Source organism: Corylus avellana, chromosome 4 (genome assembly GCF_965113065.1).
Source record: "Corylus avellana chromosome 4, dhCorAvel1.hap1.2, whole genome shotgun sequence".
Classification (NCBI taxonomy): Eukaryota; Viridiplantae; Streptophyta; class Magnoliopsida; order Fagales; family Betulaceae; genus Corylus; species Corylus avellana.
In genome coordinates this window covers 34,312,946-34,340,593 of record NC_142493.1, presented here as the reverse complement: position 1 = coordinate 34,340,593, position 27,648 = coordinate 34,312,946, and the positions used below count along the sequence as shown (strand labels likewise).

General features: G+C 37.1%; 3 protein-coding genes across 3 annotated transcripts; 1 reads left to right on the top strand and 2 right to left on the bottom strand.

Annotated features, from left to right (window-relative positions):
• Positions 1-5,121: 5,121 nt before the first annotated feature.
• Positions 5,122-10,323, top strand: LOC132178984 (paramyosin). Its single transcript, XM_059591584.2, has 5 exons — positions 5,122-6,939; positions 7,037-7,113; positions 7,293-7,404; positions 7,626-7,742; positions 9,813-10,323. Exons 1-5 carry the CDS (start codon positions 5,515-5,517, stop codon positions 10,161-10,163), a joined length of 2,082 nt encoding a protein of 693 aa, XP_059447567.2. The 5' UTR covers positions 5,122-5,514; the 3' UTR covers positions 10,164-10,323.
• Positions 10,324-11,072: 749 nt separating this feature from the next.
• On the bottom strand, positions 11,073-13,027 carry LOC132179717 (cytochrome P450 71B36). Its single transcript, XM_059592480.2, has 2 exons — positions 11,994-13,027; positions 11,073-11,860 (listed from the first exon to the last, which is right to left on the bottom strand). Exons 1-2 carry the CDS (start codon positions 12,894-12,896, stop codon positions 11,246-11,248), a joined length of 1,518 nt encoding a protein of 505 aa, XP_059448463.2. The 5' UTR covers positions 12,897-13,027; the 3' UTR covers positions 11,073-11,245.
• Positions 13,028-21,349: 8,322 nt separating this feature from the next.
• LOC132176951 (cytochrome P450 71B36-like) lies at positions 21,350-23,295 on the bottom strand. The gene is made up of 2 exons (XM_059589117.2): positions 22,283-23,295; positions 21,350-22,149 (listed from the first exon to the last, which is right to left on the bottom strand). Exons 1-2 carry the CDS (start codon positions 23,183-23,185, stop codon positions 21,535-21,537), a joined length of 1,518 nt encoding a protein of 505 aa, XP_059445100.2. The 5' UTR covers positions 23,186-23,295; the 3' UTR covers positions 21,350-21,534.
• Positions 23,296-27,648: the final 4,353 nt, after the last annotated feature.

The following is a 27,648-nucleotide window of genomic DNA, read 5'->3' as shown; positions in this document are numbered from 1 at the left end:
TTCAATTTGGGTTGTCTGATGGTAAAACTTGGGGGTTAAAAGATTTTGACCAGGAGTAGGAGAGCGGCATGTGTCCACATAATTTGGAAGATAACGGAGCTATGGAAATGACGGAGCCACGTTCAGATCGTGGGACAGGTTGTCACTTTATTTTTATTTTTTTCTAAGCATAAAGCATGACACATGCACTTATAATTTAGTACGTGGAGCCCCAATACCGGAATGGACAAATTTCTTTCGAATCGATTGAGTATGGAGAATTTGGTTTTTTAATTTAATAAATTATGTACTTCTTAAAAGAAAATTCTTCAAATTTAATTTAGATAAAAATGTATGTCCGTACGCCAAGATGCCTTTCAATTAATAAGAGACTTTTTCTGTTTTTAGTTGTGTATACGTTGAGGAGATTAACTTCAATACGGTCGAGACAGAAAATAAGGGTTTTTTGTCCACCGCTCACAAGCTCTAATACCTCATTTTAGAAAAAAAGAAAAAAATTAAAATGGAAACAAAACACCAAATTATTCTTCCACACAACCATTTTAGTCACTATCCTTCGCCTGTCGTCGTCACCTCCCATAACCTCCACTGCCTTCGTTTCTCTCTCTCCGTCGGCCCTGTGGGCGTGGCGCGCGGCCACCCCCGACCCATGGGGTGGCCTGTGAGCCACCCCATGGCCTAGGGGTGGCTCGCCGACCACCTCCAACCAAATCTAAGGGCGGCTAGCAAACCACCCCGTGGCCTGGGGTGGACCGTGTGGCCACCCCATATGGTGTTTTGTTCCCCATTGTTGTTGCCCTCATTTTGATTTGGTGTTTTGTTTTCATTTTGATTTTTTGCTTTTTTTTTTTAATTGTTGATGTATTACATGGTGATTGGTGGGCACCACGACCGTATAGAAGCAGCTTTCTATGTTGAGTGCCACTTTTATAATAAAGTACACCTTTTTTAAAAAAAAAAAAAAAATTGAATTGGAATAAATATTTTTTAATTTAATTTATTAAATTAACATCTATCTTTAAAATATATGTTTTTTTCTTTTTTAAAAAAATCATATATATTTTTAATAGAAGAGCATTCTCATCAAGCTCTTTAAAATTTCTCTAAATTTAACTTTGAAAATTTAGTTTTATTTTTATTTTTATTATTTTTATTTTTATTATTATTATTTAACTAGTCACTTTTTAAAACTACCAAATATTAAACTCTCTAAATATTTCTCTACTTTAACTAAATATTATTATTTTTTATTAATAAATGTAACTGCCATGAAACTCACTCACTTTGATTCTTCTATGTGAATGATTTACCAAAATGCGATATCAACAACCAAAATAATATTAAAAAATAAATAATTTTTGCTTTTGGTGTCTTTATATTTGGAGACGAGTTATTAAAGTAAATGTTAAATTTAATTTTGGATAAAGAATTTGATAAATAAATTTTTTTAAAAAATTTTGTTAAAAAATTTAAAAAATATTAAATATGAAGAGATGGGAATGCTCTAATATAATGAGTTATAACTTATAACAAAGAAATATGGTAGAATCTAATAAAATTCTCGCATTTTGCCCATCAAAATCTAAAGATTTTGATGGATAAAATATGAGAATTTTATTAAATTATAGCATTTATCTATAACAAATTCTTTCAATCCAATTTAATATAGTTTGTTCTCCAATAAGTTCCCCCTACAATAATACTTGTAGCTTTTTCCAATTCAATCAGTTCGCAATGCGTAGGACTTTGGCCAAAACATGGCCGGTGGGTCCAAGATGTACTCTTTACCTATAGTGATTTGACTTGCCACCAAAACTTTTATCCTTAGAGAAACGACATGTTGTGCCACGTGACGTTTCGAATATGTTTGCAAAAATATTTTGGAAGTGTGAAGCTTTTTCTATCAAAATAAATAGTTATATTATAATCTTTTTTTTTTTTAATTTTTATTTTTACGTGAATCACCTAATTCTTCAAGTTTTTAATAAAAAAAAAAAAAAACTGAAATCTACAATTAAGTAGGTGTACTGTTTATATATAAAATATTCAAATTATAGTCCGTGATATTATATAGTTTGTTTGGGATTATATTGAAAATAAATAATATTTAAAGTCATAAAGCAAAAGTGTGTTTCACATTTTTTGAGAACAAAAAAATTATTAAAAAAGGCACGGAACTTTTATTTAAATTGAGTTGAAGAAAATTCTTTCAATATATTTTATAAAAATAACTTGGTGTTATTTTTTATGTGAAAAATACATGTTTTTTAAATAACATGTGAGAAGCACATATTTTTTAAATAAAATTTATTTTAACTTTATCCTTGTAATTTTAAAAAAACATATACTTCTCACATGTAGATGACAAGTGTCATTTTTATATAATATGTTTGAAAAAATTTCTCTAACACAATTCAGAAAAAAATTCTGTCATTAAAAAAATAAATAACATTCTGACCATTTTTACGTAGGAACCAATTTTTGTTTGGCATGTACTAAAAATATTTGTTAACTTCTTTAACATAATTCTAGAGAGATGGATTTAACAAGAATCATTGCTATAAAACCTAACCAAGGCGTTTCCATTAGCTTGATGCCGGGATCCGGCTTACATGCTGTTATTTTAATAACAGCATGTATGTTGTAATTGAATCAATGGTCAAGATTGAATTTTAAAATTGACTTACATTTATAAGCATTTAATAAGAGAGAGAAAATGAAAAAGAGATTTTGAAAAATTCAATCTTGACCGTTGATTCAACTACAGTATACATGCTGTTATTTTAATAACAGCATATAAGCCAAATCCGATGCGGGCTGTGCTCGCATATTCTGTTAGTTTGGCAGATGTAGGTGTTTCCAAGGAAGGTCAATGTTATGGGACCAATTGGAACGAAGACCATAGATATACTTCAGACAAAGAAGACCAAAAAGAAAGAAAAAAAAAAAAAAGGGTCGACATCCAAGAAGTTTTGTAATCGTTACCCGCGAATTGCGATGCTGATCTTTTTGTTGTCCATTAAGCACAAATCCCCTACTGCATATGATAGATAACGAAGCTTTCTTTTACCTTTTTTTTTTTTTTGAAGGGGGAGAGAGAGAATTTTGGTCAGCTTTTTTACCATTTTTTTTATTTTTATTTTTATTTTTTTCTGAGCAATCTAGAAGTCGAGAGGGATTTATTTCTCGGTGTTTGATGCGATATAAAATATTTTTAATTTGACTAAAAAAATATCTTTAATTTTCATAAAATAGTTTCTATTTTTAAAAATCGTAAATTATTTTGAGTTTGAACCTCTCATTATTAAATCAACAGACCTAACCAGGACGTTGTTGAAACCCTTTCAGGATGTCGCCGAGACCTCGCCATTGACATTATCACCAGTTAGGACATTGCCAATATTGATAGGAACCTATCAGGACTCAGCCAGGACATAGTCGGGACCTACCAAGACTCAATCAAAACACCACCTTGTCGAGATATTTTCGCTCGGAACATTGTTTTTCAAATACTAAAAAGAAACAAAAAATCATTTTCAAACAGTGTTATTTAAGGCAGACCTTTTGGTTGTTTCCGACATTTTTCTTCGAAACATTGTTTTTAACTCTCAAAAAACAAAAAGCAGACCCTTCGGTTGTTTCCGTGCCCATGATTTTAGGCGAATTGGGCTGCCTGAGTTGTCCTGGAATCTGTCTTCCTATTGCAAATATTGGATGGGCCAATCCCTGCCTAAGCCTATAAATTGCGGGCTGTAGCCAAACCCAAGCTTCTATGAGGGCCACACTTGGGCCTATTTGGCCCATACCATCCTCTACTGAGCTGTTATATTATTTGGAGAAAATAAGATGGTAAGCACCTTTCAAGAGAGGGTTGAAAATAATAAAAATATGTCTTCTTCTGTTTTAGATAGAATTAAGTTTTTTTTAAAAAAAAGAAAAAAAGAAGAAGCCTGATGCTTCAATCTAACTCAAAAGGAAAGAGAGACATAGACTTAAAAAATCGTAGGGTTTTCAGGAAATATTTTAAGTATGTTTATATGTTCCTTCCGGCTAAAAGATTTATTACCGTTTATCACACCACTATTTCATTATATTGCGTATTAGCCTTATTTATTTAAGATTGATTGACACTACCACATCAACACGATAAAATAATAATGGATCAGAACTCCAGAAGTATGGCTTTTAGTATTACATTTTTTTTTTTTTGGGTAAGGTATTACATTTTTTTTTTTTTTTTTGATTGGCGTACAAACAACTTCTTACCAAAACAAACAAAAAAGAGACTCCAACTAGGCTCTTAACTTTCCGCTCACTGTCTAGGGCGAGTGAAGCTTCCTCTCGTCCCCAACTTAGTAACTTATACATGCACCACCAGAACACTTTATTTATTTATTTTTTATTCAGCATATACAAAAAGAACAAGCAGAAAGTAAACAGACTATGCTCAACTCAAATAATAAAATCATAACAGTAATTAGGTAACTAATATTACTGTGAATTTTTATTTTTTATTTTTAAAAAATGGTTAAATACTTCGTACCCTCATGGGGTTTCACAACTTTATTTTTTCTCATTTGGAGTTTCATTTTTATCACAGGAGGTTCCTGTAATTTTGATAATAAATCAAGTTAGTTCTCCGTCAGTTGACCGTTAGTTGACTTAACGGAATTCCACATAGACCAATCAAATGTTGACACGTGGCACCTACTTAATTTTTTTAAAAAAATAAAAAAATAAAAAAAATGAAACTCCAGAGGAAAAAAAATAAAATTGTGAAACCTCAAGAGGGTCTGAAGTATTTAACCCTTTAAAAAATTATGATACTTATTTTATAAAATAATGAAGAATTCTTGAACTTATTATAAAAATAAATGAACCGGAATATTTAGTTGTAATTTGTAAAGAGACTTTGACGAGAGAAAGGAAAACATATGGTAAGCTGGAATTGAGGTGGCTAATAAGCCTCTCAAGTCTCACCATGGGGGCTAATAAGCCTCTCATCAAACAAAATACAGCTATTAAGACGCGGCAAATTCTCAAGTACGGTAGCGTATTGCCTTATTATATATCTGCGCTTCACCGAAATCAAACCCAATATTTTTATTTTTTAACATTTTTATTAGAGAAAAAACCACGGGAGCGTGACTGGTAGGTAGCTTTCGTTGTGTTTCCTTTACGCACCGTTGCTCGGTCTTCTTCTTAAGGTACGATTTTCCTTCTCAATCCCGCTCCTGAGTAACAGTTCTCACCTTATTTGATCCGAACCGGCCCGTTAAGCAATCCCAATTAGCATAGTTAATGATCATAATTCCAAATTCTGTGTCACAATTCGGTTTCCCGTTTCTCTAAGTTTGCAAGTAATTGATAATTTCATTGCGTTCGCCTCCAAGTTCTAGGGTTAATTATCCATATGTGCATGTATAAATATAAACATCGGCGATTTGATCGAGGTGGCAATGGAGGTTATGCTTAATTGATCGGCAATAGTGGTTTTGTTTGTGTATATATAAAATGTCGAGTGCCGGCGACGAAGACGCCGATGCTGTGCTCAGCGACGTGGAGGGCGACGAACCGGTCCCTGTCGTAATAAGGAGTCCGAGTCAGGAAGATGTCTCGGTCGAGAAATTTCGGGACCTTCTCGTGGAGCTCGATCGCGAGCGGCAGGCTCGCGTGGCGGCGGAGAGCTCGAAATCGGAGTTGCAGGTCTCGTTCAACCGCTTGAAGGCCCTGACTCACGAGGCGATCAAGAAGCGCGACGAGAGCACGAGACAGAGGGACGAGGCTCTGCGCGAGAAGGAAGAGGCTCTGAGATTGAGCGAGAAGGTCTCGGCGGAATTGGCTGAGGCGAATACGGCGAGAGACGAGGCTTCGAAGCATAGGGATGAGATTGTGAGGCAATTGGATGAGGCAATGAAGGAGAGGGACGGGTTGAGATCGGAGATTGGGAATTCGAACCATATGCTTGTCACTGGAATGGAGAAGATATCGGGGAAGGTCAGTACCATCAAGAATTTTGCAGCAGGCGGGTTGCCGAGGTCACAGAAGTACTCAGGGTTGCCGGCCGTGGCATATGGAGTGATCAAGCGGACAAATGAGATTGTAGAAGAGCTCCTTAGGCAGATTGATGCCACGACTAAGTCTAGGAATGAAACAAGGGAACAGATGGAGCAGAGGAATTATGAGATTGCCATTGAGGTTTCTCAGCTCGAAGCAACTATCGGCGGGTTGAGGGAAGAGGTTGCAAAGAAAACTTCTGTTAGTGAGGATATGGAGAAGATTATGGCTGAAAAGGAAGGAAAGATATCAGTGATGGAAAAAGAGATGGGTGAGAAGTTGAATAAGATGGAGAATGAAGCTTTGGAGATGAGGCAGTTAGTTGGGGAGTATGATGACAAGTTGAGGAGTTTGGAATCGAAGATGGAGTCGCAGAGGCCTCTGCTGATTGATCAGTTGAATCTCGTGTCGAGAATTCACAATCGGATATATGATGTGATTAAGATAGTCGACGTTAATAATTTGGACCAGTCAGAGTTCTCGGAATCCTTGTTTGTCCCGCAAGAAATGGACATGGAGGAGAATATACGTGCTGCTTTAGCTGGGATGGAGTCTATTTATGAGTTAACCAGAATTGTTGTTGAAAAGACTAGGGAGTTAGTAGAGGAGAAGAGTCGTGAAATAAAGAGTTTGGATGAAACAGTGGGTCGACTGGTTAGGGAGAAGGAGCATATTGGATCTTTACTTAGGAGTGCTTTGTCAAATAGGATGACATTGGATCCATCTTCCAAAGGGAATGCATTGTTTGAAGTTGCAGAAAATGGTTTAAGAGAGGCTGGGATAAATTTCAAATTCAGTAAACTTCTTGAGGATGGAGAGGTTCCAACTCCCAATGACAAAGTGGATACGCTGGGGACAGGGGGGGATGAGATATACAATTTGGTAAAGTGTTTTTTAGTGTTAATTTGTTTTTAATGGTTTTGGAATGTGTTTTAAACCCTAATTTGGCCTTGCTGAGATACTTATCTGTTGTACACAGGCTGGTGCTTTGGAGAAAATTGTCAAGGCATCTCAGCTTGAGATCATTGATCTCCAACATTCTGTGGATGAACTGAGGTACTTACTATAATTTCAAACTTATATAACTGCGCATAAACTGTGACCATTTGCATGTTCATCTTATTCTGGAAAGTTGAGTCAGAGGAATTGTTCAATGATAGTCAGAATTACACACACATTTGCACTTATCCTGACCTGGTATCATTCTGTTTTGCATACTGCTTTACTGCATGAAGGGCAGAGTCAAGTTTACTTAAAGAGCATGTAGAGGCTCAAGCCAAGGAGCTCAACCACAGAATGCATCGAATAGAGGAACTTGAAGAAAAGGAGAGACTGGCAAATGATAGTGTAATTTATTTATGCTTTGTTGTCAGTTAGCTCAATAATTTTACGTTACATTTGCTTCTTCAATTTGGTGTTGTTTGACATTCGGTGAAGTATAAAAAATTTAGAAGTTTGTAGCTTTCATTGTTTAATTCATTGTTGCTTGAAAGTTAGAACTTGTTCATGCACTTTTTGTTTGGATCATTGGGTGTATTGGGTATCAACTTGGCCTATACATGTTGTAGGTTGAAGGGCTCATGATGGACATTGCTGCTGCTGAAGAAGAAATTACAAGATGGAAAGTAGCGGCAGAGCAAGAAGCTGCTGCAGGCAGAGCTGTTGAACAAGAGTTTGTGGTGCAGGTATGCTTACTTATTTGGCCAGAGAATTTTATTTATGTGTTTACCTTGATAAGTAGTTGGTCATTATGAGCAGTAATTTTTTGTTCATACACATTCTTATGCTATTTATGAATTTGTAACTTAATTTAACAGTCAACCTGATGTAGGACAGAATATTGAATAGGAAACCTGCGTATTTTGCAAGTAAGAGTAACCTATAACCTAGAATATTCTGCATGTAATAAGAGTAGTGGACAAATAATTTTGTTTGTTTGTTAGGAACAGCGTACAAGTAATTTACTTTCTTATTCTAGTTCTTACTCTATAAAAAGGTGTAGATGCTCTCTGGCAAGAGCATTCAAAATAATTCAAAAATAGTTCAGAAACTTTCTTCAGGAGAGTTTTCTCTTTTTTCTTGTGGATACCAGTTACTTTCAGATGGATTCTGATGTTTCTTGAGTTAATGTTGCTTAACTCTTTATCCCTACACCTTCCACTACGGCAATTGTATCAGTACTATCAGAGCGATGAGTTGCCTAACTAGATGACTGTTCCAACGATGTTGCTCGTAGGAGCGAAGCTATCTTGGCGGCAAGGAAACAGACGGCATCTTGCTTAGGTTTGCGAGATGCTTGTCAGATGAGGACTTATCGCTAACTAAGATTGCACTGCCAATAGGATATGCGTCAGAGATGTTGCTCACGACCAACCTATTGACAGTTATCAACAAAATCAAATTTTTTCACAAGCGGTGGAGCAAACAAATCAGATTTCCTTTCAACCAAAACCCGAAGACAAACACAGCAGGCCCAATTTGTTTTTTGTTATTTTTTGTTTTTTAAATCACTTTCTTATTTTTTATTTTGCTTTTGAACTCCATAGACAATACTTTATCAAATGTGGCCACCACCGAAAACACTTCTCAATTTTTGCTTTTTAAAAAACTCTTTTCAAAACACATTTTTAAAAACTTTACTAAACAAGCTTCGAGTATTCTTCAAGTAATTAGAGTCCTGTGGACAATTAATTTCTTTTCTTGGTATCTGTTATGTGCAAGAAATTTCCTTTCTTATTTTAGCTTCTCTACTATATAAAGGTGTAAGTGCCATATGATGAGAGCATTCAAAAATAATTCAGAAACTTTCTTCAATAGAGTTTTCTCTTTTTATGATGGATCCCAGTTACTTTCGGGTAGATTCCAGAGTTTCTTGAGTTAACATTGTTAACTTTTTATCCCTACAAATTCCATCAAGTGACAAACCGTTCAAAAAGGATATATATATATATATATTTTCTAGAGCAACTTCAAGGGATAATTTTTTGTTGCTCTCTCTCGAGGAATAATTTGGAAATAGTCAAAGAATAGATGTGAGATCAAGAAAGCAATGTATGTTGAGGGGAATAAAGAATTATATGTATTGGAAGGTACTTTGAAAGGTAGTCATACACAGTAAGATGGAAAATCTTAAGATATTTTGGGGACAGTTTTTTACCTTTATGATATGGACAGAGCTTTTCTTTAGGCTATAAAGTTGCGATGTGTCCCTTAAGCATGTGAAAAACACATGTTTTTTTAATAATATTAAAAGAGTTGGGGGGAAATTCTATAAAAAAATATGTGCTTCTCACATGCTAAATGACACATAACAATTTTATAAATTGGGTTGGAGGAACTTCAAACTATGTCTTTTGAATAAGATGTGAGACATTGAGCCTTATAGACAACACCCAGTTTTTTTTTTTTTTTTTTTGGTGAAATAGAAAATGTTAACACTTGCATAACTAAGAAAGCTCAGAAATCTGTCAAATATTACTCCGAGATTGGTTAAGAGTCCACTGCCAGCAATTTTTCTAAATTCACTTGATGTACTATCACTAAATATTCTTTTAAATACGGACATCTGGGGCAGCCTGATTGTTTGACATTAGAACATTGTGCTAATGATGAATATGTTTTTTTTTGTAATTGTTGTTGCTACATATTTTAGAGAAAAATGTATAAAATTCAAATAAATAAACAAATAAAAAAGAGGAGAAGAAAGGGTATGAGTATTCCTATTATGTTCTTAGTTGATTCATGGATGCCTGCAGTTGTCAGCACTTAAGCAGGAGCTTGAAGAGGCTAAGCAAGCCATGTTGGAGTCGGAGAAGAAGCTCAAATTCAAAGAAGAGACAGCCACTGCTGCCATGGCAGCAAGAGATGCAGCTGAGAAATCATTGAGGTTGGCAGACTCGAGGGCATCTAGGCTGAGGGATAGACTAGAGGAGCTTACCCATCAGCTTGAAGAATTTGAGAATCGGGAAGATTCAAGGAGCCAAAATAGGCCTAGATATGTATGCTGGCCATGGCAGTGGCTAGGGCTTGACTATGTAGGTGTTCGCCAGTCCGAGATAGAACAACAGAGTTCCAATGAAATGGAGCTTTCTGAACCTCTTTTATGATTATAATTCTATTCCTCTATTTTCCCCTTTCTGTGTATTTATTGTGATCTTTCATATTAAAGTAGTCAAGAAATGGTAGCTTATAGCAACTTCATTCTTCGAGGCTCTCCTATTTGTTTTGAGTTGGCGTTGATTGATAATTTTGCATGGCAACAGCTTCCTTCTTTTGACCGATTTCTCTATATCAATGCAGTTTCTTGTCAGCCTCTTTCCTTCCCCCCACCCCCCCCCCCCCTTTTTTTTTTTCTTTTCTTTTTCTTTTTTCTCTAGCTTTAGTTATCCCTCTAATTGTGTGGGTTTTTCAGGATTTATGTTCTCTCACTACTTAATGGTAAGGAAATTACTTGAGTTCATTTGATATTGTAAGCAGGAGCGCTATAGGGTACAGCATTTAACCTTTAGTTCCTTCTTCTAGTTTATGTTAAAAGTTCCAATTTTCAGACGTGCTGCACTCGGAGAACCAAGTGGATGTTTTCCTTGGAAGCTGAGAAGCTTACTTATCCTTGAACGAAAAGGTCTAACTCAGCAGGCTGTGATGTAAGATGAGCAAATTCAGTGGAAGCCAGCAGAGATTAAGGTATTTATTCTGTTACTATAAAATAGGCATTGTTGGGGTTCTACATTAATCTAAGGACAGTTTCAATTGCTCTAAGATCGAGTTAGGCATTTAAATTGTATAAACCAAATTAAAATTGGAGGGTGTCTTTTCTTTTTTGGTGTATAGATGGCTGATTGGTTCAAGGTAGAGTGAAATACATAAACTGATAAGACAGGATTCTTATCTTCAAAGATGATTGTTAAAGTCAAGTTGATTTCTTATTGAAGTAACGTCTTCCAACTGTCATACACTCAGAAATATAAAACTGGAAACACGATACTCACATAGCAACAGGTCAATAATTCAAAGTAATTAATTGAGATATTCGTACCCAAGTCTCTATATAGTCTTGATAGTAAAGTCAAAGACAAAGGCTTAGGCTAATTAACTGCCATTTATTTCAGTCTTACAGATTGTACGTAGTAGGACATTTATTACAGATAAACAGGAATGCTCTTAAGCTCGGTCTATCATCTGATTGCCACTAAAACACTTTAACTGGCACAAGGTTTAGAGCTGTTTTTTTATGGGTAGTAAGGCTAAGACCAACCGACTCTTCCATGTCAATGTTTTCCTCCTTCATCCCATAGGGTAATTTCCAGTCGAAAACATACAAAAGATTTGCGAGTGCGAGCTCAATTGTTGATGTTGCCATATATATCCCAGGACAACCTCTTCGACCAGCTCCAAATGGTAAAAACTCAAAATGTTGACCTTTATAATCAATAGAGCCATCAATGAACCTTTCTGGGCTGAATTCTTCTGGGTTCTTCCAGTACTCAGGATCTCGTCCTATTGCCCAAGCATTGATTTGGAGTAGCGTTTTCGGGTAAATGTCATAACCATTGATCTTAAAGTGTTTCATGGCCTCTCTTGGAAGTAGCAGTGTGGCTGGAGGGTGCAACCTTAAAGTTTCTTTCAGTATCATCTTGAGGTAAGGAAGCTGATCGGTGTCTTCTTCAGAGACTTTTCCTCTGTTTCCAACGAAATTTCTAACTTCATCTTGGGCTTTCTTCATCACTCTTGGGTTCCTAACAAGCTCTGCCATTGCCCATGCCATTGTAATTGCACCGGTGTCGACTCCACCTAAAAACATATTCTGATATACGAATATCACAGGTAAGCTAGCAGAAGTTAATAAGTTTCATAATTAATGATAAGCAAATAAAAGACTGTGACCAAAGATTGTATTAAATACAGGAAACGGCCGGGACGAAAGATTGGCAGCTTACCAAGAGGACTGCCTTGATGTTATCTTTAGTGAACCGACCAGGGTCGTTTTGCTCCCTTTCTATTCTCAGGAGCACATCGATGATGTCCTCGTGCTCTTGTTCTGTCCTGTCGGAACTGAGGTGAAGATCAATGACCTGTTGGAAAAAATTATCCAACTCATGGGAAAGCCTTTCAAGCCTATGACGTCTACTAGATAGCCTGTCCATAATCCATCCCACGTACGGAAAGTACTCGGATGCATCGAAGCTTCCCATCAAGGCTTCAGCCCCATGAACCAGATCTTGAAATTTTTCATTATCCAAATCACTCCCGCGGAAACTCTGGCCGTAAGCAATCCTAAAAGTTATGCTTGCAGTGAGAGAAAACAGCTTCTCAGAAAGATCAACAAGGGTTGCAGAGGACGAAGACTGGGATATTGAATTGATGAGCAAAGAAACTTCTTCTTCCCTAACGGACCGATATGATTGCACTCTCTTCACGCTGAAAACCTCAAGAACACATATTTTCCGTATCTCTCTCCAATATTCGCTATAAGGTCCAAAAGCCATGTCCTTATAATTATAAGTAAGTCTTCTAGTGGTGGCCATGATTGGCCTACTGCAACAGTCAAGATCATGAACTTTTATTGCCTCTCTTGCAGCCTCAGCAGAAGATAAAATAACAGTTGGTATGCTACCGAGATGAAGGAGCATCACGGGGCCGTATTTTTGGGAGAGTCGCCACAAAGATTGGTGAAGCAATTCACCAATTTGGTGCAAGTTACCTATAATGGGAAGCTTAGGAGGGCTTGGAGGAGGGCGTTTGTTTTGCCTTCGAGCATCCTTCTTCTTTTTGATCATGAGAAGGAGTAGAGGGAAAAGCAAGAGAAGAGGAAGCCAAATGGATAAGGGATAGAGAGCCATTGAAGGTTTATCTTTTATGTTCAATCACAGATCGTGCTTCAGCTATTGTTCTTCATCTATAAATATATATAGAGAGGTGCAAGAGAGACTGGGCAATATAAAGTATCCATTTTTGTCCCCGGTAGGCTGTTTGTTTGGTCACGCTGGCTTTTAGCCATGTTTGGCCAAATTCTTCAATCAAAACTTATCGTCTTATTAGAAAATTATAGCTGGTGGGAATATTGATGAAATTAATAATATTACATATGAAGACAACCGTGACCGTTCAACCAATGCTGCCATGTAAATTCCAAACTTAACCGACCGCCTGTTCCTAGTCCATTCACCATTCCCCACACGATTCTCCTTCGAATATGACCCGATTTGACATTTTCAAAAAACATTCCAATTAGTCCAATATTCACGCTATCCTAATTAATACTTGATGTTGAAACTTCGGTCATTATTATTATTTTTTTTATATGTCCGCATAGGAAAGGAAGATAGATTCGAACTAGTGACTTTTGTTTTATTAGGCGTGATCCCAACTAATTGAGCTACATCTTAGAGACACTTCGGTCATTATTATTGTTTACTTGGAGAACAATAATTTTTTAAACATGGAAAGTAAATGGGTAAAGTTCACTTAACCTCTCCATACTACTACCTTAATGACAATCTACCCCTTAAATTATCAATTGTAACAATGTAACCTCAAAACTACCAAAACAATGACAATGTACCCTCAATTTTAACAAAAGGATGAAATTACCCTTACTAAAATAAAAACAAAAATACTAAAATTTAATTTTTTTTTTTTTTCAAAATTGTAAGGGTATTTTTGTCTTATTGAATATTCTATAGAGGTAATTTCGTCATTTTGCTAGCATTGGGGAGTACATTAACATTGTTTTAGTAGTTTGAGGGGTAAATTGTCGTAATTGATAATTTGGGGGATAAATTGTCATTTGGGTGATAGTTTGAAAGGATTAAGTGAACTTTACCCAAAATAAATAATGTCGAGAATTTTTTTTTTCTTCACATTGGATACATCATACATGCATGCAAAAGGAACATATTACCTTTCTAATACTCCATATTAAATATCAATTAAATTATTTAATTTATCATTAATTTCCCATTAACCTAAACAACTTTCAAGATAATTGATGAGGCATTGAGTTCCAACTCTAACATCGTAATTTACTTTTTATTTCAATTAAAAATTTTGCATGTTAAGACTTATTTTATGAGAAAGTTAGAACACACATTGAAAAAGTTTGAGCAGTTACGTGTTAGAAGAATATTAATTACCTACACCGCCATCCCCTGACCATCCAACTCATGCTGCAATAAAATGTCCACTTCATCACTGCTGTCTGTCGCTGGCATGTTCCTAGCTAGTCCATTTCCCATGCCCCCATGCACGATTATCCTCTGATACAGACAGTTTTGTTTAAAAGTGGACTGAGCCCATGAGATATTTAAGATTTGAGGAAATAATTAAACAAAAATTAGATCTTTATTGCACTACCTTTGCCTCCTTTCGTTCCTCTGATGTAGACAGTTTTGTCAATTTCTGAACTAAAATATTTCGAAAGACAAATCTGATTTGCCTAGTGTTAATTTACGTGATTCACCTTACACATCATCAAACACATTCAATAATCAACTTTTATTTCTGAACCATTTAATCAACTTTTAAATGGTATAATTTAAAAGAGACAATTAGAAAACCTTATACCTAAATTCTCGTATTTTAATTTTATTTGGGAACCTTTTTCTAACTTGAATGTATTTGATATAGTTTTATAAGGGTTTATTTGGTATACTTTTATTTTATAAGGATTCAATATTTCAATATATAAAATGGTTACGACTGATTAAATGGACCGCGCGCATTTAATCTGGCATTTTCTTTCACAGCGTCGCATAACACAAAAAGAAAGACATAAAAAAAAGAAAAAAGAAAAAAGAAAAATAGGAGCACAATATGACAATATAATTTCTGTCTATTGATTGTAGGTCCCAAATCGAATATTACAGAATAAAAGAAACAGGCATGTTGGGGGAGAAAATATCTCATAGCGGGTCTCATTCTTTTTACTTATAAAAGAAACAGGCATGTTAGGGAGAAAATATCTCCTAGCGGGTCTCCTTCTTTTTATACTTATAAAAGAAACAGGCATGTTGGGGAGAAAATATCTCCTAGCGGGTCTCGTTCTTTTTATACTTATAAAATAAACAGGCATGTTGGGGAGAAAATATCTCCTAGCGGGTCTCATTCTTTTTATACTTATTTACACTATGCCATCATCCACTCTATCTTATTTAGACACTCTCACTCCACTCTCTCTCTATCACTCTCTTATCTCCTCCCTCTTTCATACCTCTCACACATATACCGGTTTATTTAGAACCTAGAAGCAATTTTATATTATTTTCTCATTTCTTAAATAAATATATATATGCTAATTTAAGTGTGACAGAGTTTTCGGTCTCGGTCGAATAACCTTTGACCTTAGGAACCAGTTAATGGCTAGGATCTCTCCATCAACCAGACACGTGGCCCACTTTAAAAATAATAAGAAAATATTATTTTACTTTTTAAAAATAAATACAAAATAAAATAATAATAAAAATATTTTCTTTTTTGGTTTGATTTGGCCCTTGGGGTGGTCTACCATTTGGCCTTGAGGGTGGCTCCCCAAACGGCGGTTGGGGGTGGCCGAAGCTACCCCCAAAGACCCTTGGGGGGTGGATTGGCCACCTCCAAGGGCCAAACCCATTTTAAGATAAAATGGGTTTGGCTAGTTTGGGGGTGGCCAAAGTCCCTTGGGGGTGGCCCAAGGCAAATGGTGGCCTTGGGGGGTGGTCCGGCCACCCCCCAAGGGCCAAATCAAACCAAAAAAACAATTATATTTTTTTTTTTAAAAAAAAAAAATAATAATTAATATTTTATTAATTCTTTTTTATAATGGGACACGTGACGCATTTTTGGTCATTGGATCTCTTTCAAGAGATCCTGACCTTGAAATGGCTCCTTTCCGGTCCATAAATGAACTGGAGAGGAGCCGAATCCTTGACCTTATTTTTATTTTGCAAGAACGCCATTGCTGCACAAGTCTCCTTTCAATGACGGATATAGCAAGGGCTACGTAGGGACAAGCGCCCCTGTTTTATTTTTTTATAATTTTTAATTAATTTATTTTTTTAAATATACCCCAACCCATAGCCAGCCCCTCCTTTTTATAAAACCCAACCCCTCCAAAAATTTGTCCACCAGAAATCCCAGCCACTGTATTTTTTTTTTTTAAAAAAAAAAAGATAAATGCAAAATTGGTCTATGTGGTTGATCTAATTTACAAATCACTTTCTGTGATTTAAAAAATAATTTATAGCTCATTAGGGTATGCCAAAATAACATTTTACTCCATGAACTCATTTTTCATTAAATGACTTAACAGAAACTGTTGCATTGTCATATCACACCCAATAAAAATTAGACACGTTTTCTTTTTTATTTATGCTTTTAAAAAATAATAAATAAGTTTTTTCACGTCATTTTGAGGCTCCAACACACATTCCACGTCAAACTAAATAAACATAATCCCTCTATATCTCTTGTGCCGCTGTCGTCTTCATCTTCCCTAATGATTCTTGCCGTCGTATTCATTTTTGTCTTGGTCATAAATTTCCTTCGTGGAATTCATCCAAGTCAATTTCTCTTTGGCCATAAATATCTCCTCCAACAAAGCACATGTATTCAGGGTACGTAACCGCCATGGTAAATGAGAACTCTCATGACCATTCCTACTATAAATGAAGATGAAGTTGGAATTTACATGGCAGCATGGGTTGAATTGGTCACGGTTGTCTTCATATGTAATATTCACCAGCTCATCACGGGGATCGTAAGCACATATGCTATCATTTTATAATAAGACGATAAATTTTATAATAAGACGAAGAATTTGAATAGTACGAAGAATTCGTTTCCTCAGTACTCCAAATGGTTTACGTGAATCTACATACCCTGTGTCCCTTCTTTTTTTTTGTTTTGCTTTTTTTTTTTAGTTTGTGGATGCGGTTTCTCAGTACTAGAAACCACCACGAGCCGCTCTGCCGCATTATCTGTTTCGGGAACATTTTTTTTCTTTACCATCTATGTAGTCGGTGGATGCGGTTTCTCTTCCCTAAAAGAACACGGCACCGCCCCCACAAGCCGTCACGTGTCAAAGAAGCTTATCCACTTTCTGCTAAAATGGCATGGTCATTGCGTGATCGGTGGTTCCATCATCCATGCAAACATAAGTAACGAGTCTAACGACAGATAAAAATGTGAAGTTCGAATTGATTTTAGATTAATTTTTATTTATAAAAATTAAAAGTTAGTTAAACGACATAATGAAAAGAGATTACGACTCAACTCCACCCAGAGCCGAACTAGACAATTAAGAGGGAGGGAGACAAAATTTTAAAAATAAAAATTTAGTTTTTGGGAGAACATTTTATAAAAACTCATAAATTTTATGAGTTTAATTTTAAATTGTAAGAGTAATTTAAAATTTTTGAGAGGACAAAGGCCGACTCCACCTACTTGTACGTACCTACAATCCACCTTTACATAGGACATAATCAGACTATAGCTCACTTTCATATGGTTCAATCACCCTCATAAAGAAATTCACTCAAAATCTTCTCCACATGAAAACCAAGGAAAATCACACTCATTGTTACCATGTTGATGTTGGACAAGGGGTCTTCTCATAAAACTAACTGATTTTTTTTTTTGACAAAACTTATAAGTAAAGAACCTTTACATTCAGTGAACCTTTGTTGAAGCAAGTTTGTCATGTTAAAAGTAGATACAAACAACCAGTTCGGGGCAATTAATTCTTTTGAAGTTCAGTATGTTAACCCTACCCAACTCATTCAGTCATTCATGTTTGGCCCAATGTTCCTATAGTCATATTCAATCCAGCAGTTAGCGAGAAGTGAAGAAATCATACATTGGTATGCTTGGAGAGTGCTCTTGGGGCGGGGATGGACGGGAGATCCTCAAGCTCAAACCCCCTAATTCTCAAGAAAGTGAGATTTTTAGTTTGTTAAAGTATTGATTAAATAATTAGATTTACATTTTTCTATCAGCTTAAACTTTAATGATAAGTTGTAATTTAGCTTATATAGTATCAAAGCAGATGTTATAGGTCCGGCGTCTGAAATTTGCTTTAAACTAACATCATCATCAATTTGAATATGTAATCCTTGAGATGTGCTGGTATCCTTTATCCCATATGGCAATTTCCAATTAACACACAGATTTGCAAATGTGAGCTCCACGACGGGCATTGCCATACGCATTCCAGGAAAACATTTTCGCGACCACTACCAAATGGCAAACCCTCAAAATGTTGCCCTTTAAAGTCAACTATGCTATCAAGAAACCTCTCTGGAAAGAATTCTCGTGGGTTCTTCTACTTAGTCTGGATGTCAATTTCAATGACTTCACATTTCTTAACGCAACTTCTTACATCGTGTTCTCAGTTCTGTTTCTTGATCACTCGTGTTTCTAGCAGGCTCAGCCATTGCCCAGATCATGCTAATTGCACCTTTTTTTTTCTTCTTTTTTTTTTTTTTCACCTGAGACTTCGTCTCCTACAGCCAAGCATATATCTGATAGTAACCCATAATATTTTTCTAACATAGTTAGTAATCATAATAATTGAAATCGATCTCCTTATTTTATGCATTATTCTGTGATTGAAATCTCCTTAGTTTGTAATCATATACACCATTTTATACAATAAAACAAAAATTAGATCATAAAATTGTTTCTCTTCATTTCACTTTACTTAATTTCTCTTCTAATTAAGCATAATTAATCAGACGACAATACATATAAAATTTCATTCTACATGTCAATATCAATATCGATTGCAATGAAATTTATAGTAAGAGGAAACCCTTTGATTTCTGAAATCGTGAGGGGTTCAAGTCCCTTTATCCCCAAACAGATGTAAAGGTCAATTGACTTCGTAGTTAGCGGAACCACTTCTTGGCTTGGCCCACCCAAAAAAAAATTAAATATACCTTTAAAAAATAAGTTTTACCCCCTCAAGATTTTTTTTTTAAAAAAAAAAATTTGCCCTCCCAAATTAAACATTCTATTTTCGCCCATGTATTTAATCAGTATGCTCTTTTCAACAGATCGAGGTTTAAATTTTGTTATGTTTCTCATTGTCTGATAAGCAATAAGAGGGGTTAATTAATTTTATGTAAATATTCTCATTTCTATTCACAAAATAGGTAAATCTTTAATTAAAACATACCTCCATTGTTGTTCAATGATCCTTCCATTGATGTATTTGTTCCTTGATCTTGCTTGTGTAGGCAACAAAGCTTTGGGTCCAAATTAATGACATGCTAGTGAAACTTTGCCTGATTGGTGCTTATGCCTCCTACACAAATGGTATTATTAGTTTTATTGTTGTTGTAATGAGTAATATTATAAATTACTCTTGTATCATTCCAAGAATGATGTGACTCTTAAAATCACCATTGGGTTTGTGATTGATCATTATTGAATTTTGATTAAATGGTAATTTTAAAAGCCACCTCATTTTTTGAGGGATACAATAGAGACTTCTAAAATTACTATGTTGTAATAAGTCATTCTTGTATTATAAGCTTTTAAATTTAAAGCAACCACAATAGCATATTGTCGCATGAGTAAAGCAATGGTCAAATATGGTATGGGTTGGAGTAATCTTGGAAAGTCCAGTAGCTCTTACCACGAGAATTGCCTTAACATGATCTTTGCTGATTTACTTTGTGTTGGAATATATTTCCATATCTTTGCGATTTTAATCAAATCACAAGGATTTAATTATCAATCATTTGATTACAATTACAAAGAGAATGAGAAAAGAGAGTGTCTTGGGTACTGAGGTTGCACAAAAGGTGGACTTTGTGCCAACCACTAAACGACTGACACATCAGCCTGGAGCAACTTAGAAAAAGTTGTTGGGTGCACTAGATTATACCTTCTAATTAAACAGACCGTGAGTTTTCTCAGTTTTCTTTCTCTCTCAGCTGTCTCAGTTTTCCTTCGCCTACCGCCGCCCAGCTCGCCGTCGACTAGTCCAACGCCGTCCAACTCACCAACCCTGCTCGGGAAAAGATGAATAGAGAAATCAAGCCCCACCGCTGTCCAGCCCAGTTGACTGCCGCCACCCAGTTCACTATCGCCGCCCAGCTCGCCGTGGACGAGCCCACTGCCCAGATCGCCGTCATCTGCACCAATATCGCCACACCCACACCACCCAGCGAACCCCACTGCCCAGTTCACTCGCACCGCTCAGGAGTTCAAGCCTCGCCGCTGTCCAGCCCAGTTCACTGCTGCCGCCCAATTCACTACCGCCGCCCAGCACGCCGTGGCCAAGCCCACTGCCCAGATCGCCGTCGTCTGCACCATAATATTTCATATAAAATAAAGGGACCAATTAACTTTTGATATTAAAAAAAAAAAAATCAAGAGAAACACCACTTAATAATAACAACGTATACAAGCAAAGCCGCGGCCCAGCTACTTTTCATATGGGTTGCAAAATTCTTTATTTTTCAAGAAAAGTTGTCCTTAAGTGGTGTTTGCGGCGACGGCAGAGTTAGAGAAAAAACGTATAAAAGCTAGAGTGGAACAAAGACGGAGAGTTAGAGAAAAAAAATATATATATCACTTACCGGTGGTGGAAATCTGCCTGGGTGTGGCGGCAGTGGGCTGATGTGTGGCGGCAATGGGTGGTTGATGTTTGGGTTATAAAAGAAGAGTAATAACAGGGAAAATAAGGGTTTGGGTTTAATAATAAGTTGGTATAATCTAGTGCATTTAAACTTTTTTTCTCATTTGAAATAAGGTTTGTTGTCAATCATTGAATGGTGGGCACAAAAAGTCACTTTTGTGCAACCTCCACATATAAGTTATTCTCATGAGGAAATATACCTGATTCCAAAGGATTACATTGGGATTGTCAAATTTGTAGGAGAAATTGTGAGGGATTCTGATTCTCATGTGATTTTACACAATCAAACATATGGAAAATGATGAAAGGGAATAAAAAGAAAGAAAAAAATAAAAATGAGGAATACCTCCAACTCATGAAAGTTCCTTCCGATAATATTCGCATTCTAGTTGTAGAATATTTAATTAAATGTGGGATAATTTGACGGGATCAAGATTCAATCTTATGACCTTTGGCTCTAACACCATGTTAAATTATTAATTGTTTAAAAAACTTAAAGCTCCGTTTACTTCGACGTAAAATGGTTTTCTTCGTAAAATATTTTCAAAAAAGCCATTTTCTTTGAAAATATTTTCCGTCGAAGTTGATTTCTTATTGAAGTAACGTCTTCCAACTGTCATACACTCAGAAATATAAAACTGGAAACACGATACTCACATAGCAACAGGTCAATAATTCAAAGTAATTAATTGAGATATTTGTACCCAAGTCTCCATATAGTCTTGACGGTAAAGCCAAAGACAAAGGCTTAGGCTAATTAACTGCCATTTATTTCAGTCTTACAGATTGCACGTAGTAGCACATTTATTACAGATAAACAGGAATGCTCTTAAGCTCGGGCTATCATCTGATTGCCACTAAAACACTTTAACCGGCACAAGGTTTAGAGCTGTTTTTTTATGGGTAGCAAGGCTAAGACCAACCGACTCTTCCATGTCAATGTTTTCCTCCTTCATCCCATAGGGTAATTTCCAGTCGAAAACATACAAAAGATTTGCGAGTGCGTGCTCAATTGTTGATGTTGCCATATATATCCCAGGACAACCTCTTCGACCAGCTCCAAATGGTAATAACTCAAAATGTTGGCCTTTATAATCAATAGAGCCATCAATGAACCTTTCTGGGCTGAATTCTTCTGGGTTCTTCCAGTACTCAGGATCTCGTCCTATTGCCCAAGCATTGATTTGGAGTAGTGTTTTCGGGTAAATGTCATAACCATTGATCTTAAAGTGTTTCATGGCCTCTCTTGGAAGTAGCAGTGTGGCTGGAGGGTGCAACCTTAAAGTTTCTTTCAGTATCATCTTGAGGTAAGGAAGCTGATCGGTGTCTTCTTCAGTGACTTTTCCTCTGTTTCCAACGAAATTTCTAACTTCATCTTGGGCTTTCTTCATCACTCTTGGGTTCCTAACAAGCTCTGCCATTGCCCATGCCATTGTAATTGCACCGGTGTCGACTCCACCTAAAAACATATTCTGATATACGAATATCACAGGTAAGCTAGCAGAAGTTAATAAGTTTCATAATTAATGATAAGCAAATAAAAGACTGTGACCAAAGATTGTATTAAATACAGGAAACGGCCGGGACGAAAGATTGGCAGCTTACCAAGAGGACTGCCTTGATGTTATCTTTAGTGAACCGACCAGGGTCGTTTTGCTCCCTTTCTATTCTCAGGAGCACATCGATGATGTCCTTGTGCTCTTGTTCTGTCCTGTCCGGACTGAGGTGAAGATCAATGACCTGTTGGAAAAAATTATCCAACTTACGGGAAAGCCTTTCAAGCCTATGACGTCTACTAGATAGCTTGTCCATAATCCATCCCACGTACGGAAAGTACTCGGATGCATCGAAGCTTCCCATCAAGGCTTCAGCCCCATGAACCAGATCTTGAAATTTTTCATTATCCAAATCACTCCCGCGGAAACTCTGGCCGTAAGCAATCCTAAAAGTTATGCTTGCAGTGAGAGAATACAGCTTCTCAGAAAGATCAACAAGGGTTGCAGAGGACGAAGACTGGGATATTGAATTGATGAGCAAAGAAACTTCTTCTTCCCTAATGGACCGATATGATTGCACTCTCTTCACGCTGAAAACCTCAAGAACACATATTTTCCGTATCTCTCTCCAATATTCGCTATAAGGTCCAAAAGCCATGTCCTTATAATTATAAGTAAGTCTTCTAGTGGTGGCCATGATTGGCCTACTGCAACAGTCAAGATCATGAACTTTTATTGCCTCTCTTGCAGCCTCAGCAGAAGATAAAATAACAGTTGGTATGCTACCGAGATGAAGGAGCATCACGGGGCCGTATTTTTGGGAGAGTCGCCACAAAGATTGGTGAAGCAATTCACCAATTTGGTGCAAGTTACCTATAATGGGAAGCTTAGGAGGGCTTGGAGGAGGGCGTTTGTTTTGCCTTCGAGCATCCTCCTTCTTTTTGATCATGAGAAGGAGTAGAGGGAAAAGCAAGAGAAGAGGAAGCCAAATGGATAAGGGATAGAGAGCCATTGAAGGTTTATCTTTTATGTTCAATCACAGATCGTGCTTCAGCTATTGTTCTTCATCTATAAATATATATAGAGAGGTGCAAGAGAGACTGGGCAATATAAAGTATCCATTTTTGTCCCCGGTAGGCTGTTTGTTTGGTCACGCTGGCTTTTAGCCATGTTTGGCCAAATTCTTCAATCAAAACTTATCGTCTTATTAGAAAATTATAGCTGGTGGGAATATTGATGAAATTAATAATATATTACATATGAAGACAACCGTGACCGATCAACCAATGCTGCCATGTAAATTCCAAACTTAACCGACCGCCGGTTCCTAGTCCATTCACCATTCCCCACACGATTCTTCTTCGAATATGACCCGATTTGACATTTTCAAAAAAATTCCAATTAGTCCAATATTCAAGCTATCCTAATTAATACTTGATGTTAAAACTTCGGTCATTATTATTTTTTTTTTTACATGTCCGCATAGGAAAGGAAGATGGATTCGAACTAGTGACCTTCGTTTCATTAGGCGTGATCCCAACCAATAGAGCTACCTCTTGGAAACACTTCGGTCATTATTATTGTTTACTTGGAGAACAATAATTTTCTAAACATGGAAAGTAAATAGGTAAAGTTCACTTAACCTCTTCATACTACTACCTCAATGACAATCTACCCCTTAAATTATCAATTGTAATAATTTAACCTCAAAACTACCAAAACAATGACAATGTACCCTCAATTTTAACAAAATGATGAAATTACTCTTATTAAAATAAAAACAAAAATACTAAAATTTAATTTATTTATTTTTTTCAAAATTGTAAGGGTATTTTTGTCTTATTGAATATTCTATAGAGGTAATTTCGTCATTTTGCTAGCATTGGGGAGTACATTAACATTGTTTTAGTAGTTTGAGGGGTAAATTGTCGTAATTGATAATTTGGGGTGTAGATTGTCATTTGGATGGTAGTTTGAAAGGATTAAGTGGACTTTACCCAAAGTAAATACTGTTGAGAAGTTTTTTTTTCTTCACATCGGATACATTATACATGCATGCAAAAGGAACGATATTACCTTTCTAATACTCCATATTAAATATCAATTAAATTATTTAATTTATCATTAATTTCCCATTAACCTAAACAACTTTCAAGATAATTGATGAGGCATTGAGTTCCAACTCTAACATCGTAATTTACTTTTTATTTCAATTAAAAATTTTGCATGTTAAGACTTATTTTATGAGAAAGTTAGAACACACATTGAAAAAGTTTGAGCAGTTACGTGTTAGAAGAATATTAATTACCTACACGGCCATCCCCTGACCATCCAACTCAAGCTGCAATGAAATGTCCACTTCATCACTGCTGTCTGTCGCTGGCATGTTCCTAGCTAGTCCATTTCCCATGCCCCCATGCACGATTATCCTCTGATACAGACAGTTTTGTCGTTCATAAGAGAAGGCGGAAGGCCATTGTTTTAAAAGTGGACTGAGCCCATGAGATATAGGCTCCGTTCAATGTAAAATGATTTCTTTCCTAAAATATTTTTAAGAAATTCATTTTCTTTGAAAATATTTTCAGTCGAAAACATTTTACGGCGTTTACTTTGCACACGGAAAATAATTTTTTTTAATATCTTTTTATATATATATATATATATATATATATATATATATATATATTTTCCAATAAGGTCCCTACTAGGACTTGCACGAGTCTTGACCGAGACCCGCCCGGGACACGCTCGAGACCCGCCCGGGACACGCTCGAGACCCGCCCGAGACCTGACCAAGACCCTTCCGGGACTTGACCGGGACGCACCCGGGACCAGACTGGGACATGATTGGGACCCGCCCGGGACCTGCCCGGAATTCTCCCGGGACTTAACTGGGACCTGATCGGAACCTGCCGGGGACCTGCCCGAGACTTGACCGGGACTTGCTCGGGACCTAACCGAGACCTGCCCGAGACTTGCCCAGGACCTTGGAGGGACCTAACCGGGACTTGCCCGGGACCCACCCGAGACCTAACTGGGACTTGCCCGGGACTCGCCCAGGACTTGACTGGGACTTGCTCGATCCCGGTTAGGTCCCGGGTAGGTACGGTCAAGTCTCGGGCAGGTCCCGATCAGGTCCCGTGCGGGTCTCAGGCAGGTCCCAGTCAGGTCTCGGGAGGGTCCCGGTCAGGTCCCAAGCGAGTCCCGAGCAGGTCCCGGGCGGGTCCCAGTCATGTCCCGGGCAAGTCCCGGTCAAGTCCTGGTCGGGTCCCGAGAAGGTTCTAGGCAACTCCCGGGCGGGTCCCGGTTAGGTCCCGGGCAAGTCCTGAGCGGGTCCCGGGCAAGTCTCAGGCAGGTCTAGGGCGGGTCCCAGTCAAGTACCGGGCAGGTCCCGTGTGGGTCCCGGTCATGTCCCGGTCAGGTCCCGGGCAAGTCCCGGTTAGGTCCCGGGCGAGTCCCGGGTAGGTCCTTCCAGGGTCCCCGGCAAGTCCTGGGCAGGTCCCGGTCATGTCCCGGGCAAGTCCCGGTTAGGTCCCGGGTAGGTCCCTCCGGGTACCCGGGCGGGTCCCGGGCAATTCCCGGTCAAGTCTCGATCAGGTCCCGGGTGGAACCCGGACAAGTCCCAGGTGGAACCCGGACAAGTCCCGGGTGGAACCCGGACAAGTCCCGACGAGGTTCTATGCGGGTCTTGGCAAGATCTATAAATTTAAGAATGAGTTACTCATAGTCGGAAAATGGTTTACGGTTTTCATTTTCCTAAAATTAAATAAGAATTTTTGGTCAAAAGGAAAATATTTTCCGTTGACCACTATTTTACGTCGAGGTAAACACCGTAAAATACGGAAATCATTTTACGTCGAAGTAAACGGAGTCTAGACTCGTATGAGATATTTAAGATTTGAGGAAATAATTAAACAAAAATTAGATCTTTATTGCACTACCTTTGCCTCCTTTCGTTCCTCTGATGTAGTCTATGTAGACAGTTTTGTCAATTTCTGAACTAAAATATTTCGAAAGACAAATCTGATTTGCCTAGTGTTAATTTACGTGATTCACCTTACAGATCATCAAACACATTCAATAATCAACTTTTATTTCTGAACCATTTAATCAACTTTTAAATGGTATAATTTAAAAGAGACAATTAGAAAACCTTATACCTAAATTCTCGTATTTTAATTTTATTTGGGAACCTTTTTCTAACTTGAATGTATTTGATATAGTTTTATAAGGGTTTATTATAAGGGTTTATTTGGTATACTTTTATTTTATAAGGATTCAATATTTCGATATATAAAATGGTTACGACTGATTAAATGGACCGCGCGCATTTAATCTGGCACTTTCTTTCACAGCGTCGCATAACACAAAAAGAAAGACATAAAAAAAAAAAAAAAAAAAAATAGGAGCACAATATGACAATATAATTTCTGTCTATTGATTGTAGGTCCCAAATCGAATATTACAGAATAAAAGAAACAGGCATGTTGGGGAGAAAATATCTCCTAGCGAGTCTCATTCTTTTTACTTATAAAAGAAACAGGCATGTTGGGGAGAAAGTATCTCCTAGCGGGTCTCATTCTTTTTATACTTATAAAAAAAACAGGCATGTTGGGGAGAAAATATCTCCTAGCGGGTCTTGTTCTTTTTATACTTATAAAAGAAACAGGCATGTTGGGGAGAAAATATCTCTTAGCGGGTCTTATTCTTTTTATACTTATTTACACTATGTCATCATCCACTCTATCTTATTTAGACACTCTCACTCCACTCTCTCTCTATCGCTCTCTTATCTCCTCCCTCTTTCATACCTCTCACACATATACCGGTCTATTTTGAACCTAGAAGCAATTTTATATTATTTTCTCATTTCTTAAATAAATATATATATGCTAATTTAAGTGTGACAGAGTTTTCGGTCTCGGTCGAATAACCTTTGACCTTAGGAACCAGTTGATGGCTAGGATCTCTCCATCAACCAGACACGTGGCCCACTTTAAAAATAATAAGAAAATATTATTTTACTCTTTAAAAATAAATACAAAATAAAATAATAATAAAAAAATTTTCTTTTTTGGTTTGATTTGGCCCTTGGGTTGGTCTACCATTTGGCCTTGAGGGTGGCTCTCCAAACGGTGGTTGGGGGTGGCCGAAGCTACCCCCAAAGACCCTTGGGGGGTAGATTGGCCACCTCCAAGGGCCAAACCCATTTTAAGATAAAATGGGTTTGGCCAGTTTGGGGGTGGCCGAAGTCCCTTGGGGGTGGATCGGCCACCGCCAAGGGCCATAGGGGTGGCCCAAGGCAAACGGTGGCCTTGGGGGGTGGTCCGGCCACCCCCCAAGGGCCAAATCAAACCAAAAAAACAATTATATTTTTTTTTATTTTCTTTTTTATTTTTTTAAAAATAATAATTAATATTTTATTAATTTTTTTATAATGGGACACGTGACGCATTTTTGGTCATTGGATCTCTT